The sequence below is a fragment of the Ptychodera flava genome, chromosome 9, assembly GCF_041260155.1.
Source record: "Ptychodera flava strain L36383 chromosome 9, AS_Pfla_20210202, whole genome shotgun sequence".
Taxonomy (NCBI): domain Eukaryota; kingdom Metazoa; phylum Hemichordata; class Enteropneusta; family Ptychoderidae; genus Ptychodera; species Ptychodera flava.
Genome location: NC_091936.1, coordinates 27,699,229 through 27,716,737, shown reverse-complemented (window position 1 = coordinate 27,716,737; position 17,509 = coordinate 27,699,229). Strand labels below are relative to the sequence as shown.

General features: G+C 36.8%; 1 protein-coding gene across 2 annotated transcripts; it reads left to right on the top strand.

Annotated features, from left to right (window-relative positions):
• Positions 1-2,468: 2,468 nt before the first annotated feature.
• Positions 2,469-14,578, top strand: LOC139140530 (inositol hexakisphosphate kinase 1-like). Of its 2 annotated transcripts, XR_011554010.1 has the most exons (7): positions 2,469-2,535; positions 4,169-4,474; positions 6,040-6,250; positions 7,261-7,433; positions 7,853-8,028; positions 9,695-10,679; positions 10,970-14,578. XR_011554010.1 is itself a non-coding variant. In XM_070709862.1 (6 exons), exons 2-6 carry the CDS (start codon positions 4,279-4,281, stop codon positions 10,130-10,132), a joined length of 1,194 nt encoding a protein of 397 aa, XP_070565963.1. In that variant the 5' UTR covers positions 2,469-2,535; positions 4,169-4,278; the 3' UTR covers positions 10,133-10,776. The 2 variants fall into 2 exon arrangements, 1 of the variants encoding a protein (XP_070565963.1); XM_070709862.1 differs by lacking the exon at positions 10,970-14,578 and having other exon boundaries at positions 9,695-10,776.
• Positions 14,579-17,509: the final 2,931 nt, after the last annotated feature.

The following is a 17,509-nucleotide window of genomic DNA, read 5'->3' as shown; positions in this document are numbered from 1 at the left end:
GCACTTCAAGCTTACCCCTTCTTTCTACCTTCATACCCAGATCATCTGCTGGTTGACAATATTCCCCACTAGTCTATTTGCATGTGTCAACATGCTGGAAACAACTGTTGATGAACAATGCTATCTCAATAATAATAGGAACATGCCCTGCTTGGTACAAATTACTACAATACCTGATCAAGGCCAGCGAGTGCCAGTATGTGTATATATTTAGGTCTAGTGCTATAGTCTCACCTCAAGCAATATTTAGATCAGCCAGTGCTTGGAGTGAGAAAATCTGAAAAGTTCATCTGTTCATAGACATTTACTACTATGATCTGTTCAGGGTAGGTACATGGTCCCTCGCTAGGGGGACTGTGGTCGGTACCACCATTTATTAGCACTAATATTCCCTATTTGCCGAGAACAAATCTATCAGGTAGGACATCCAGCGAAGTACCATTTTGTAATGGAAGTTTTTCAACCAGCGTCTAATATAACTGCCGGATTGTATTATCGGAGGTCTATACAAGTGGTAATATAAGAAATGATAAGGCACTGAATATTACAATGTTGGTAATATACATTATAATAGTGAAGGTTTACAGTAAGTGAAATTACACCATGAATACAGCTATGATCCTAAAATAGAATGCTCATACTTTTCATCACATTTATGTGTTCATACTGAAGGAAAGAGTTACTCCCTGTTAATTGTGTAAAATCCCGAATATGAAGATGACCCCCTTTCTTTTTTTACTTGATAATTATTCATGACATTTGTATCAGCTGGGCCACTATACCCTCCACGTTTAAACATGTTTCAACACTTTCATTCCCTGACAGCATCTGTAAATGAATGAACAGATTGGCTTTTGTCTTGGGACAATATCTGCCGTCATTGTCATGGATAATTCCCGTTACTTCATTGTAATGATGTGAGGGCACATACAAAGGCCATTGAGGTGTGCTTATAGCCTCCCTTACAAAGACCAAGGCATTGAAACTACATGTATAGCAATAACATCCTATCTGCCAGTAACAATACTCTAACTTTGAAAAATTCCACTTAGAAGAGAATTACAATTGTTTGCACCAGCAGTTGGTTTTCATCTCTTCATGCATAAATGCCTAATTGAAGCAACTAGCATTTACCTGCCCACATGTCAAAACTCAAAGTCAAGTGGAAATAAATACAGGTCCAGTTGTATTGCTTCGTTAGATAACTTTGAAGTGTTCAAGGCATTTTTTGGTATACTAGCTGAATATTCAAATTTGTAAAGTTAAATGTAACGTCACCCACAGCACCACTGACATATCTACTCAGGAAATGGGGAAATAAAACAGTACATGCTTATCGGAAGTTCTGCAAAGAAGAGCCATTTCTTCAAGGCAAACACCAATGATGTTACCAGCTTTTTTATCTATTGTATGTATAGCCTAGACATCTGAAAAATTAATCAATGCACTTTAAAATGTTCCCATATTCATACTAGTATCTCGAATTGACTAACTGTCACCTTGGCTGACCATAGGGTATTTCAGTAGTCATTAATGATAATAAAGAAATATGAAAAAAATATTCTTATTATCATTGTTATTATAAAGAAATATGGAAAATATGAAATTATTAAAGAAATATGAAAAATATAAAAATTATTGTTGTTGTTATTATTTTCACTATCATCACCATCATTATTAAGCACCATTGGCAACAATGAACTCCTACCAAAGTTTTAATGAACTCCTACCAAAGTTTGTCAGCCTAGCGAAAAGTACTCTATTGACATACACCCGAGCGAACTTTTATATTTCAACATTGCCAATGGTGCTTCATAATGATGATGATGATAATGATGAAAATAATAACAACAACAACAACAACAATTTTCATATATTTCCTATTTCTTTATATTAACAACAATAGTAATATTATTTTTCATATTTCTTTATTATTGTAATTTACGCAACACATATATCTAGCCCAATCCACAACATCCACTGTCATCCAGTGGGTTTTTACAGCAACCAAAGTCCTGAACATTGCGGCATGCGGCACTCACTTCGGCCCAGGCGCGCGACATTTCTTTTCAGTCGGCACAGCCCCCCAGGCGCGGAAGACGAGGAAACCGGATTTCTGAAAGTTTCGCCAATCAATCAATAACAAACCACGGGAGTGTGTCAGTGTACGTGTTTGGTTATTTTCCATAGCGAAATCCGATAGTAGCACATGTAAGAAAAAAATCAGGAAAAAGTGAATAAAAAACGAACATTCCACGAAAAAAAGGAAAGTAGTTTTAGGACAACCTTACGGGTTTTTTTAAGTGTTCTCATCGTACTCTTCTCTCATACTCGTATTCATAAAGTCCTTCAAACTCATGTAGCAGACAAACCAGAACATGAATTGATGACGTAGTAAAGTCACCGCTTCCCCCATTGTGTACAAATCGTGCAAATAGCTCTAACTGTGAGAAAATAGCGCAGTGCATCACGGGTGTTAAATCGGGATATCAGGTGACAGTTACGTTGTGCAGCCATTTTGTATTTCTCGAGAAGGTAAGTGGGATTGCCGGTCTGTTTTTCTGAGTGAACAAATACAGCGACTGTTAACTTTGTCGTATTACGTACCCACAAATCCTAGTATGGGATCAACCGCAATAGTTTTAACAACATGCCAGTTGATTTTTTGTGTTCACGTGCGTGATTTATGCGTCACACCGAGTGCCGTACCGTCGTCGAACGACGATAATCCAGCCGGCGGTGACAAAGCTGCTGCTGACGACATTCAAGTGGACTGGACAGTTGACGGAAATTTCCTTGACCAAAATATATGATATTTCGATGGAATCTTGCACAGATAAGCAGTCAGTCGTTAAAATAATTTCGTTTTTCGTGAAAATTGTAAATGTTTAGTATTTCACATGAATTCTCCGAAGCTCACTTTGTCGCAAGAAAATTGTAAACAGTGAAGCAAAGGACGTTTTACTCACGTCCATTTGCACGCGAGTGAAATTTTGTTTTCGTTACATTGATCAGATTTATGCTTAATTTCGAAGGGACCCTTTCAGTATCGTTGTTTAGTCGTTTTTATCGTTATAAATAGTTCATCAGAATTGCCAGCCGTTGCAGAAACAGATGCCTGTATCACTGAAATTAGATTTTCCCTTTAAACTCTGTTCCCACAAAACGACAAATTCAAAATTATTAAATCTAGGTACAGATAAATACTATTGGGTGTTTATTTTGTAATTGACGTTATTAAAAGATTTGGTATTAATCCGTGGAACTATGCTGTGTATATAGGGATTCCAATATTATAAAAAGGAAATAGTTCTTAGCGATGTTAGGCCAAACTTATGCTCACAAACACTGTGGTGTTTATCTGAGTGTCATTACGCAAGAATGTTCGTTCGGTCAGTGCCCAGGGTACTGCCTACGGAGTATCATTTTTAGGCACAGTTTGGCAAATCAGAGAACTACTTCTGTGGTGTAAATGCAAGTTTGCTCTCCAAGGTGAAAAACACCTCCCATAAATATGCAATGTATATGATATAGAGTTGAACTCGCCCGACTTCTGGAGTCTTTCCCAGAATGGCCCACATTCTAACATTGGTTCGTGCAGAGTACTTGTATAAGTTGTAATCTAGGTTTGTTTACTAAATTTCTTCCACAGATTCCAAAGATACGGTAAAAATTGTTAATAGATCATGTTCTTCATGCAGACTGGTTATCCTTAACAAAGTAGATTTATTTACAGTCTCAAAAGAAAAAAATACTTGATTCAGGGTACCAGTCATTGTCATTGGTAATTGAGAGATATAACTTTCGAAAGGCATTTCCCATTTGGTTTTTAAACAAAAATGTTTTCCTGCCACACAGAAAGTGAAGTACAAGTCTTTGTTCCTTAGCCTTGTTGGTGTTTTTCAGCCATAAATGTAAATTTTGCCAGTGTCATGGCCATAGTCTAGTATTTTATGTAAATTAGATTTACAGTTATCCTTCCACATCAACAATCAATAGTGGAGTATCTTCTGCTCCATTGTCCACGTTCAATGTTAGATTCTAGGGAAAGTAAACAACTGTAACCTTTCCAGTGCACGCACTATCGTCTTCCCCTAAACACTACTGAGAGAAACTTACCTTATGTCAAACAACCGACATTTCCATCTTGTTCTGTATTTATTTTTAGAACACACAGCCAAAATTGCCGAGGAAGTGAGAGGATACATATTTCGTGAAGTGTGCACTAATGTAAAGGAGACTATTCTTCGGTGTGCCTGTGTCAAGTATTTGTCATCCATGTGCAAAGAAGATATGGACCGTATGGAATTGGAAGGAGGTGTGCCATTAGAACCTTTTGTCCACCAAGTTGGTGGACACTGCAGTATGATGAAATTTGATGAACATACAATTTGTAAACCCCTGATTTCAAGGGAACGTTATTTTTACGAGTCACTGCCGAATGACATAAGGAGGTTCACTCCCCAATATAGAGGTAAGTTGACATCATATTGTCTAATTGACACTAAATTACCATACAATATCGAATTGCCAGATTTACATTTTTGACAAAACTTCATAAAGAAATCTTGGAGTAGATTGTGATTATGCTCTAATAAACCATGAATAAATTGTTCACACTTGAAAAAACCCATTGTCGGTGAAATATCATGTATTTTTCCGTTTTACAATTGTGGCTCAAGTCAAACAATGTTTCAAAAGTTGACACTATGTTTATCATGTAATGGATGGATGTAAACCTTTTAACATCAGTGAATGATTCAGTGACTTCTGCTGTTGCCAATGGTGTGTGTGTCACACAGTTCAAGTGATGTATGGCCAATGGAATTTTTATTGATTGAAAACAGTTTTTTGTATGGCCACAGACGTCATTGACATTGTCTAAGGAAATCTATATATAAACAACAGTTGTATTCAGACCATAAACTTGGCTTTAATTTCATACCAGCGGTAAAGTTGGAATATTGTGCTTTCTAGGTAAAAATTTTATATGTTTGTAGGTAAAGCATAAGGCAGATCGTTTAAAGCAGCATTGTTATTTGATTTAATAATCTTCTTTAATTTCATTTCTGAAGAGAAATGTATAGTTTGCATCAAAATACCTGTTTTTAACTTTGATTGTACATTAGACTATTGACAGCATGGTCAATTTTTGACCTTCTGTTATTAATCTGAATCCACAACAACAAACTATTCAGTTTTGTTAAATGGTTTATTGTAAGATGTACTTTATTGAAATCCAGTAATTTATTCCTGATAGATAGAATTAGATTATGGTGGCTCACATAATAGTTTACTGTTCTTCAAGACAGTTATATTATGAAATACTCATTGGTTTGTGAGTATATAAATCTTTTTATGTAAAAATGTAAATTTGCTACTTCTGAGAATGCTCAAATCTATTTTCATTACTTAAGAATTTCTGCAAGTGTCCTGTTCCTCCTTGGAAGATATTCGTACATATGGCACTTTAATTAACCGATATAGAGAACCATAATTCACTGTTGTAGATAATTCATGTTCGATATTATCCTTTGGAAGTTGGTTTTTTTTCTCCAAAGTCGGTTTCATACAGTGTTTAGAATGTTAGAGAACAGGAACAGCATCTGTACATCTGAGGTCATTTGATGACATCAATTTTATGAAATGCAGAACACACAGTATTATCTTGTATCATATGAAATGCGGAATACAGTGGCAATATTGTTAGAATCGTTACATCACATATATGAAGTAGATTTGCGGAACACAGTGTCTTAATTGTAAACATATGAAATACTAAACAAATATTGCAAACATGAAGTAGGTTTCACAGGAATGTTGAATATTTCTCTAAAGCATCTCTGCCCATGAAAAGTTTTGATAATTAAAAAGTAAAAAAATAGTAAATCAGTCAGCAAATAGTTAACTTTCATCTGTCACAAGAATTCTGTTGACAAAATTTTAAGCAGTGATAAATGTGTGTCTGAAAATTAAGGCTTTACAAACCAGTGCATATTTACAATAAGTTAAATGCAAATACTCCTCATCTCTTAACAGGTTTAGTGCAAGTTACATTTGAGGAAAGTCAAGATGGGTCATTGAACATTTTGGCATATCCTGCACATAAAAAAGTGAAAGATGTTAGCGGAAATTCTTCAGGTTCAGGAGGAGAAGGTGCAGAGTCAAGCGAGGACAGTGATTCACCACAAAGCAACCCAAAGAGGCGGTCAAAAAGAAGAGATGAACACAGTAAAAAATCACGCAATAGGTGAGTATATCAGTATTTGCATGTGTTAACTTGGGTCTAGACAAGTCAATGACGGCACTTGATAATGCTGTTCTGTGGAGGTCTGTTGACATAATGTTTCTGGACCTGCCATGGAATCTTGTGTCGCAGCTAAGAATGTGTTCACCTTATCATTACATGTGACTGACAAGTGTCATTGAACTCCAACATCCAGTAAGAGATGAGAATAAATACCTTCTAAGTTCTATAACCTTGACCTGCAAGATCTATTGCACTGCATTGCCATTGAAGACACTTACTATCATAGTTCTTTTTATAGACAGAAAATAAACCTTAATGACCCTGGTTGAGTGTAGTATTACATGTAGTTCAGAAGGCGTTTTGACCCGGTCGGTAGTGTAACAGGTCTACGATGGAGAGTTTGAGACCCTGGTATGGCCAGAGTAGTAAACTCACTATCAGAGGATAATGAATTCGAGACTTGTGCATGGTGTTGAGCCCGCGAGCTACACACTTTACTCCTCATTGCTTCACCAGGTAGTGGGTATTGTGTACATCATCCTTTCATAGTTGATGGAGTAATTAAAAATTGTATATAAGGTAAAATTCCCCACTCAAAATGAGTTCTAAATTTTACCTTACAGACCCAAAAGAATTGTGTTGAACAACAAAGTAAAGACATCAGGCATTACCATGTGAATTTTTGGATTAGAAATGTAAATTATGACACATTGACCTATATATTTGGAATTAAGAAGTTGGCCCCTATTTTTAATGTGATTCTTACTAATCTTAGTGGGTGACGGTTAGTTTTAATTTCCTGTACAAAACAAGGCAGCTGACACTGCAGGTATATGTTTCCACAAGGTGTAGACTGGCAATGATTTGCAAGATTCTGACTCCAAATTACTGTTATTAAGGCGTATCTACTTTAAACCATCCCAGCTTTCCAAAAGTACTGTACGTCTTTGTGAAACTACTTTCAGGTGAATCTCACACTGTTGTCTTTGTTTTTTATATCTGATACACAGAGTACGTCTGTTACACAGTGGTAGCATGGATATGAGCAAGGCCTGTGACAATTACTTTGAAGACCAGTCGGAGAACTTACATCGAAGCGATGCTCACAACCCATGGAGTCTACACTGCCACAAAATAGAAGTTGCCAAAATGCGGAACAACTCTGCAAATAACACACTTTACAGTATCCTTCCAGTCAGTCAAATTGGCGTATTGAATGTCAGTATTGGTTTTATAACATAGATCTTTAGTGAATGTAAATACTCATAATTTTTTTCAAATTGCTGCTCTTTCTGCTTTGAAATAAGCTGTCAAAGTCAACAACAAACTAAAATTATTTACACACTGTATGACTTCAGTGTCACAAAACAACTCTGCACCATGTCTTAAGTTTGCTGTTTTGAAAGCAGTTATTTACTCATTGGCATACATTTCTAACACATGCAGACACCAGAAAGAAAATTAAACCTCATAGTCTGATGTGCAAAAATTATCAGTAGCTTAAATCCCAGAAATTTTCAGTGACATTTAGTGTAAAGTATTACATACAAGAGAGCATCAGAATGTTTGTCAATTTGTCATTTGCCTTAACAGAGATCACAGAATTCATTTTGCTTGAAAATGTAGCGTCCAAGTTTGTGTATCCGTGTGTGTTAGATTTGAAAATGGGTACGCGGGTCCATGGAGATGACGCGTCAGAAGAGAAGCGAGAGCGGCAAATGGCTAAATGTCTAGCCACAACGTCAAGTACCCTAGGAATAAGAGTTTGTGGCATGCAGGTATATAACAGGTCTAGTGTGCAATATCATCTCAGTCACACAGTACTTGCCTTTATCAGGACACAGACAATGATCATCTCCATAGGACACACTTCTTTTAGCTTTGTTGGTCATTGTAAACTAAAGTGACATGCTTAGAAATATTTAGTTTGTGTACTTTGTTCTAGTTACTCACAAAATTTATGTCGCAAGTAAGTTGCACCAATGATGTTTATTTTAAGTAGTATTTACCCAAATTCTGATCATATAGCGTCCATTGTGTACGTATTTTTGGTGTTCGCAAGGTAACTCAACATGCTGAGGAGGGCAATCAACCACAGGTTGTCAAGCTGTTAAATTGACAGCTTAGAGAGGTCATTAATTCTTGTGGCACGATGGTCTGATATCCAAGTCACTCACCTCAGCTGATAGCGTGATAAAAATGGGTTGATTTATATTGCCGTCTGGCGCACTGTGACTTGCAGTTTGATGATTTGCAGCAATGTACCTGTGACGGAGCAAAAAGTAGCCAGGTGTATGTTTTTGAAATCCTCAATCTGCCCTGCTGGTCTCTGTAAGCCAATGTAAGACATGCGTGTTTCTTTTGGATGTACTCTCTTCCACAGACAAGTTGTGTAACAATTAATGTGCTATCTGTTTGACTAGGTTTGTCACATGAGAAAGTTTTCTCTAACAAATCTTAGACCTATGAGCCCAATGGTATCGACTCTGTAAATTCTTGATTGGATTCAAAGTCAAACTCACAATGTACAGCACCCAGTCACCCATCGGAGACATCACAGTCAAAACTGCTTGGCTAAATCCCGACCCTTAAAAAGACATTCACAGATTTATTTCTGTAGTCTAAAATCTGTAGAACATGACAACTGACGCAGTACAATGGTCTTTTGTTGATTGACAGAAGTGAAGCCAAAAATAGCCTGCAGTTCCAATTATCAGTGATTGACAGACAATGCAGATCTGATTGGAACAGTGTACAGTGATAAATTACACTTGAGAAATCAATGCAAAGCAATTAATGTGTCTTACAATTGAAGCTAATAGACAGCCTTGATGAACCTGAGATATGTCTTATCAATTTCAGGCCACAAGTTGATTGATCAGTATTGTTAAAGTGAAGTGGGCTATATTTCCAAACCAATCATCTAAGGGGTTTATTGATACTTCTTGTTTCTCACTAACAGGTCCATTGATAATGTATCGTTCCCCATCAGATACAACACGTCAATCAGAGTCTATTAAATTAATTGCAGAAAGCATTATCTCAAAGTATATCATACCAGTATATTGATTGTGCAAATACAGCGATCTGATTGGTCGAGACGCAAAAAGAACCTTGGTATATTGGCGATATACCACGGCTGGCATGCGCACTAGCTCTCGGCTTGAGGAAAAGTCCTTTTATGACGTTCAATGCCAAAATTTCAATATAATGTTATGATATAATAGCAATAAATCACACCCAGCGACGGTATACCACTCGATTTTGACCATTTCATTTCATATATGCACTCGCTATCGCTCCTGCACATATGTCGTGAACTGGTCAAAATCTCGTGGTATACCATCGCTGGGTGTGCTTTATTGCTTAAATATCTATCGTTACAAGTTTCAAAGTCTAGAGTGAGAATTCTGATGACATTATTGCATTTCTCATGTTCAACAGGTGTACAGACTGAACTCTGGAAGATTCCACTGTCGGAACAAGTACCATGGCAGGCGCCTTTCTGCGGAGGGAGTCAAGCAGGCTCTTCTGGAATTTTTGTACAGCGGTATCCAAGTGCGGAGAGATGTGATATCAGCCATCATTGAACGACTTATAGAACTGAAAAACATTTTGGAAAACAAACATTCGTTCCGATTTTACAGTAGTTCTTTGCTGATCATGTATGACGGGCAAGACGGACAGTACCTGAGCAGCGACGGCGATTGGTTAGGGGAAGTAGGACCAAAGCTAGATGTGCGCATGATTGACTTTGCTCACTCCACTCACAAAGGCTTTCGTGGGGACAACAACATACATTCAGGACCAGACACGGGATACCTGTATGGGCTGGAAAACCTCATCCGACTTTTCCAAGAAATTGAGGACGAACATTCCTAAGATCTAGGATGTGATCCAAAAGTCAGCATGATTGTGAGAATGTCGTCGGTCCTTGAAATCTTTGCAGATTTGTGTCATCAAAGTGTTACATTCCTACATTTATAGGAACAAGAGTGAAACATGAAATGAGCGTATTTATGTTTGAGCTTTGGTATTTATTTCAATTTTATATGTCTAAAGTGATCTCTGTGTTGCATGTTTCTGAAGCATGCAACATTTAAGGAAACGAACGATGTTGATACTTGTAAACATTGCCAGGTAACGTTCCCCTTCAATATTTGTCTTCTCTGCAAAATGCTTCTAAAGCTTCTTTTTGAATCGTGTGATTATGAGGGAAGAGTCCCCCGGACACTTGCATTCCCCCAGCTGTGAGTACTCATGTTATCTGTGGTAAATAATGTTCACATTAAGCCAGAGCTTAGGTAGCATATTTGCAGAACTGTGAGGACATAGAGCTATATTTGAATACTGACTGTCAATCCCATACAAGTGTTATTACATGACTGTCAATCCCATATGATATTACATTACCGTCAGTCCCATGCAAGTGTTATTACATGACTGTCAGTCCCATACAAGTGATATTACATGAATTTCAGTCCCATACAAGTGGTATTACACAGTGTCAAATGAACAATAGCTTGGTTCCCCCAGCTGTGAGTACTCATGTTATCTGTGGTAAATAATGTTCACATTAAAGCCAGAGCTTAGGTAGCATATTTGCAGAACTGTGAGGACATAGAGCTATATTTGAATACTGACTGTCAATCCCATACAAGTGTTATTACATGACTGTCAATCCCATATGATATTACATTACCGTCAGTCCCATGCAAGTGTTATTACATGACTGTCAGTCCCATACAAGTGATATTACATGAATTTCAGTCCCATACAAGTGGTATTACACAGTGTCAAATGAACAATAGCTTGGTCGAAATGTATGCCCACTGTGGAATAACATGGCACACACTGGCTACTTATGTGTTCTTACAGATATATGGCAATACAGAAACCCCACAGAAATGTTCACAAATATTTATTTGTTTCAAATGCTCGTTTATGCATGTAATTTGGTGCATACCATAGTCTACTAAAATTCTGAGCATCACCAATTATATGGTGATATCATGATGTAAACATATCGCCAAAGACACCGGGAAATCCTGATACTGTATTATGGTGGGACCAATCATATTTAAAAATGAATAGTACAAAGATGCTCTCACTGCTGATTAGTCTACAAATTATTAAGGGGAAAGCCATCGTCTGATATTGAACACAAAAGGTAACCTGTGTGTGCCCTCTTTTCAGCAGAACAATCGTAAACAAGAAGTTTGAGAAGGTTATTGCTTTTCAGTTTATTTAGATGACACAATCAGTTGTAATGGATAGCTGATTCAACCAGCTACAAACCTGCAGAAGTGTTTTAAACACTGAATAATCATGTGGGATGGAAATTTGCCATTGTTACCGCAAATTGCTGCACTTCAGGCATATTGAAACTGTTCATGGATCCATACGTGTAGTTGTTAAAGAAAAAGCCAAATTGTAGACTATTATTTAGTATGGAGAGGTTCCAATAGGAAGAAGGTCTGTTGAGACTTGTAATAGTCCGTGATCAGCCTAGATTCCTATTCCGATGTGATGTGACACCTTTTGTTATGAAAGGAGAATGGATTTGCATGAAGCTAACGGCTGTTTACATCCTGCAAACTTCATGTTCTGTAAACATTTTCTTCTCAAAATGGACACCTGGGGTGCAACACAAAACTGTGACCAAACAGTTACTAGAGTATGACATGATCTCTGATGTATACCTGTACAAAGTGTCTTGTCATTGCAGTATGCATGTTATAGTGTTCAGAAAGTAGTGCAGGTGTTGGTTATTTTGTACATTTTTCTCCTTAAATGCATTACGTGATGTAGGAAATGTTTCAGGTTGAGGATATGGAAGTACTTTTAAATTTTTGTCTGTGTGTACATGTGCGTACGTTTCATCCCCAATGCAATCCTGACCATGCTTGCGGTCACATTTAAGAATTTCAAAGCATTTTCAAACATGGCATTGAAGACAACTCTGCCATGTGATAAAAGAATACATTTTTATTTTGGAAACCTCAGTGCAATATGGGAAAGACATCTATCAATCCTTGTTGAGTATTTTTTATCTGACTCTCTGAAACGTCTTGCCTGTGTTTCATACCTGTACATCCAAGACTTTTCCCCTAAGATTTGAAATGTCTTTGTAGCAAAGCTTTCCATTTGTCTCGTGACTTGTTATAATTGTATTTTAATGTCTCATGAAATTTATCCGTTTTTAACTGTAACAACTCGAAGATAGTGAGTATCTTTTCGTTTTACATCGTGGTACTTTTCATCAATCTGGCTGCTTAATAGTTTTCTATGCTTGTCATGGTCTCTCACCTTCCCTCCTCCCACCACCACCACTTCGGTAGGTGTTCTTCAAAAGATGGGTTGGCATTTTGTCAGAGTCACATATCAAAGAACCAAGAGATGTGAAATACTTGATTGAGTGACGAACAATTGTTGAAAATAGTATTTGATCACTACTACTGTTTCGTTCAGGCAAGCAAGAGAGCTTGAATTTTGTCAATACAGCCATTGGCCCCTGACAGGCACTGTTTGGCCTTTGCCATGGCTTATCCCCTGTCTGATGTTAAACTGTGCAAGGGTGTGTAATTGCTACAAAGTGTCATAATAGAAGAAGACCAGTCTTGTGATTTTGCGGTCACGCATGATTTCATACAAATCCCAGATAGTAGAAATTGTCACCATATCTCTTTTCTGGTACTCGCCATGAACTTCTGTGACCAAGAACTTGTAAATTTGTAATTTTACCAGAGACTGTGCATTAGATTTGCACAATTGTGAAATAATTCTAATATGCATTATTATTACAGCACTGTTTGTGTAATATAAGCTGATTCTTGATATGTATGCATGTTTTAATTCATAAATGACGGCCTGGATATTTGTTGTATGCATTCCATTAGGACATTTTCTGTCTGCATGTGTCTTAAAGTACAAATGTGTCACTTATATGATACACAGCAGTGCAAGATTCGATATTTCAAGACAAAAGACTTGCAGTCAATGCATTAATCCCACCTATACCGTAGCCCACCTGACCTCCTCATACATAAGGAAATGATTATGAAATGTTGACTCATAAATTATGGATTTTACTTCAACAGTTTTGGAAGTACCATATGAACTCACATGGATTAAAACAATGGCATGGTAATTGTGTTAAAAAAAAACTGATGTACCCTGAACTTCACTAGTTACACCTTACAGAAATGTGTGTAACTTAGTAAAGTGGTATGCAGTGACAGGTGTAGAAGTGTAAGAAATGCTGTGATGAAATACTGACTGAAAAGGGTTATTCTTCTGTGTTCATAACCCTACAGTGATATGAATTTTTAAAAAAGTACTGTTGATACAAGAGAAAATCTGAGAGAAAGTAAGTGTGGTAGGATGTGATATGTGATGAAAAGATTTATTTATCATAGTATTTATTCCCATGTGGATGTGCTTTCCACTCTGATACTCAAGAAACTCTGTGATAGGAAAATTTAATCTATACAATTAACCAACCAATGAGAGTCTATGGGAGTCTCTGTAATTGTAATGATCTTAGCAAGCATGTAAAATTACTCATTTCAAGATGCTTTGTCCAAGCTGTTGTATAGATGTAGATAATTGCACTAGTGCATGTACACTTCAAAAGGGCAAGTTTTGTGCAAAGTTTTTTTTGTGTGTCTGCTGCAAAGACAACCTGCAATTGACACAATTTATTTGAAATATTTCATTACAAACTCACCAATTCAAAATGACCAACCAGTTACATGATTTTCTGTAAATGTCAAGTACATCGCAAGTAGGAAATAGTTGCTAATAATATAGATATTCTAGCTGGCCATGCAGTTAAGCATCTCAATATCTGTATATAGTGGTGTCTGCAGACACTATGTTGATCACGTATCTTTAGCAAACTCACAGTAGAATTCCAATCAGACTAGCGCTGGGCATTTCTTGACGTTCTCTGTAATTTATCACCATATTCTTTGATTTTAAGTGTAAGCTAGGCCAATGTGTCTACAGTGTTCTGAGTTCCTTTACCTTGCAGACAATGCTGATATCAAATTGGTCAGTTTAGGAAGAGCTTGTATATCGCATGAAACCATTTATTTTTACTGAGTCTTGTTCAAAGTGCTCACTACTTGCCATTAATGTATAAAACTTACCTGTAACTTTATTGCAAAAACTTTTGGCCGATTTTCTTTTTTTCATTATCATTACACTTATTTTCCATAATTGTGGACATTGTGGTGTACAGCTGTCCTTTTGAATGTTCAAAGCTTTATATTATGTAAATGGTCTACTGTAAACAGGTATATTAAAAGATTATGTAGAAATCTATATCCTGTGTATGATGCTTGTCTGTTAGCCCTTGTACACAAAGTTACATGCATCATTTACTGTAACCAGTTTGTTAGGCAGTAAATATGTACTGTTGTGCGCGTAACAATAATGTAGTGATGATCACTTGTGGAATTGGCTACAGTTGTGGGTAATAAATGACGCATGTGTGTGTATACTATATTTAATTTGATTTGTGCAGGGACGGGACTTGATCGGTATTATCATGTCATCTGGTTTTTCTGTCTGGCCAGTCAAGTCCCCATGAATTTACTGAAAATGATTTCATTTGATATAAGTATAAATCTGTGTGCAATTCCTGTCAAATTATTTCATTGTAACATATTGGTATAAATCAGTGTGCAAATTGTTACACAGCTTAATGTAGGTGTCCTGCAAGGTCAAGATGTGTAGAGGAGGGTCCCTGATCCCTGAAACACCCTTTTGCATTCAAAGATGGGTACAATTCTGAATTTATACCGTATTGAATTGGAGGCAGCTATTTCTTGGAGGGGGTTTGTTTCCGAATATTTTTCAAATAATTTAAAGAAACCTTGCAATTAGGATGATGGTTGCTCATCCTCAACTGACTTGAGTGGCAAGGACATCTAGCAGACTTTAAACGCTAAATAGAAAAAAGTAATGCAAGCATTGAACCATGCACACATCTGCATTACATCTGATGCACTCTGCAGATGTAGATTATTTCACAAATACATGTCACTTTTTTCATAGTTTTGCCTTTTGTAACTGTCAACAGAGACACCCTAGCTGTAATATAGTAGCTTTTATTTTGTATGTCAACATGTTACAACTTGCCAGCTGAGATCAGTGTAAGCCAGTGGCTTTTATCTTGTGTTGTGTAAATGTGTGAAATACTTGGCATTGGTCTCATGAAATGCAATCAAGAGGAACTCCAACTCAGTTATGATTTCTAAAAAAAGCGATCAGAAAAGTTATAATAGTGTATTGTTAATGGGAAAAGCAAGTAACACATGTTTATTGATATATATACAATGTGTTTTAGTACACGTGTATATAAGTTCACGTGTGTAGCCTATTCCAAATGAAGGTCATCACTCTATTATGCAACAGTAAATACCGTGTCTGAAATCTGTCACAATACTTCTGAAGGACACTCAGTTACCTTCAATGTAATGATCAACATCACAAAAATCAATGTGTGACTACCTGCTGAATTTCATACAGCCATGAAAGGAACAAAATGGCCAAATATATCTGAACTTCTGATTGGTCAACACATCTGGCATGTTGATAGTCATGGCAACCAGAACACACTACACATGTTTCAGTGTCCCTGCCCTGATACCATTTTGCATCGTTGTCCAATTCTTCCCTTTCGGGTGTATCGTAGTGATAAAATTCTCCAGACCTGGCACAGGATTTGTGGATCAATTTCCCCAGCGCACTCCTCCCCTCCCCACAATCGCCAGGCAGAAAACATTGATAGGAGAATTATATACAAGCTCTAGGGGGCGCACTTTCACCATCTTCCGATGACAATCTGAAAAAAAAAATCTGATAGGTGTCTTCTAAAAAACCCTGATAGGTGTGTTTGCCCTTTTCTAATCTAATTTTCAGTAACCAATAACACAAATAGAAATAAAGTTTCATTTTAAAGATCAAAAACACAAATAAAAGACCAATATTTTTTTACAATACTTCGTTTGTATGCTGTGTGTGTGGACTGGGTTTGAAGCCTATGAAGCAGGTGAAGTTTACACTGTCTTGTTGTGTGAAAGTCAGGGTCATTTTTGCGTCTTGAGTGTCAAATGTAGGGAGTTTTAGGTAACTTGTTTCTCTAATCCCAAAATTCGCATTCTGTTCCCTCTTTTTTATTCTTGATTATAAAAGAGACTAAAAATTTCCTGAACAAAGTTTGAGCGAAAGTGTCAAACTTCCTGTTTCAAGGCGGAAACTACAATGAAGCTCATAATAGAATGATATAAGAATATTTAAAGATAGCAACATTATTGCTGTGATCAGCATGACCAACCCATCACCGTCATCACAGCGATCTATGTGGGAAGTAAAATTCTACCGGTCTGATCACTCCTTGGTGAGATTTTTATACTTTATTGTTACTTTATACTATAACTTTTGATCATTAACATATTCATTATTCTTGAAGTTTGGCACATATTGGCAAACAACATTTCTTATGAACACATTTTCAACATTTTTCCCATACTGTCATACGCATTGATATCATCAAATACTGAATAACAATTTTTGAATTGAAAAGGGTGAGTAAAAACAATCACAGATAGTATAGTAAGGTTTGTCTGGCTTTAAAGTTCATTGTAATATATGTGATCTTCCTGGATAGTTGTGGAAAATTGATCTGGTGTCAAAACTATTAATTACAATGAATGCAGAATGCAAGATATCCATATATAGACATACTCCATTGTAACTCCTGGAAAATTACATTTTCTTCTAAAAGGACGCTTAAAGAAAGATTTTTTGAATTTTTGAGACTTTGAGTGGAATGACTCTGGTATTGTACAGCAATACAATTTTTTACTCTTATATAATAAGTCAGACCACATTCAAACTCCTCCATGATGCATGGTGGTAGATTAGGTCGTACGTTCAATTTACTGAGCGCCCTCAACGATCGGATGGATTTTGGAGTGTTCGAGTTAGTCATGATGGGAATCTGTGGGCACGTGCGATGTTTTCATATGCACTTCCGTTAATACAATTCACAACATCACATGGACAAATTTGTTTTCGCTATGAATGCGTCACATGACCTTACAACGGTCCATTTCGAAATTTCGAACTTGTGCAACCAAGTTATATCTTCGAACACAGTCAACCGTGATCTATTCCGCTCTGGGCCTATGCACCCCATAGACGTATGTACATATAGTGTATGCCTGGGCGCATAGGTCCACAGCGGAA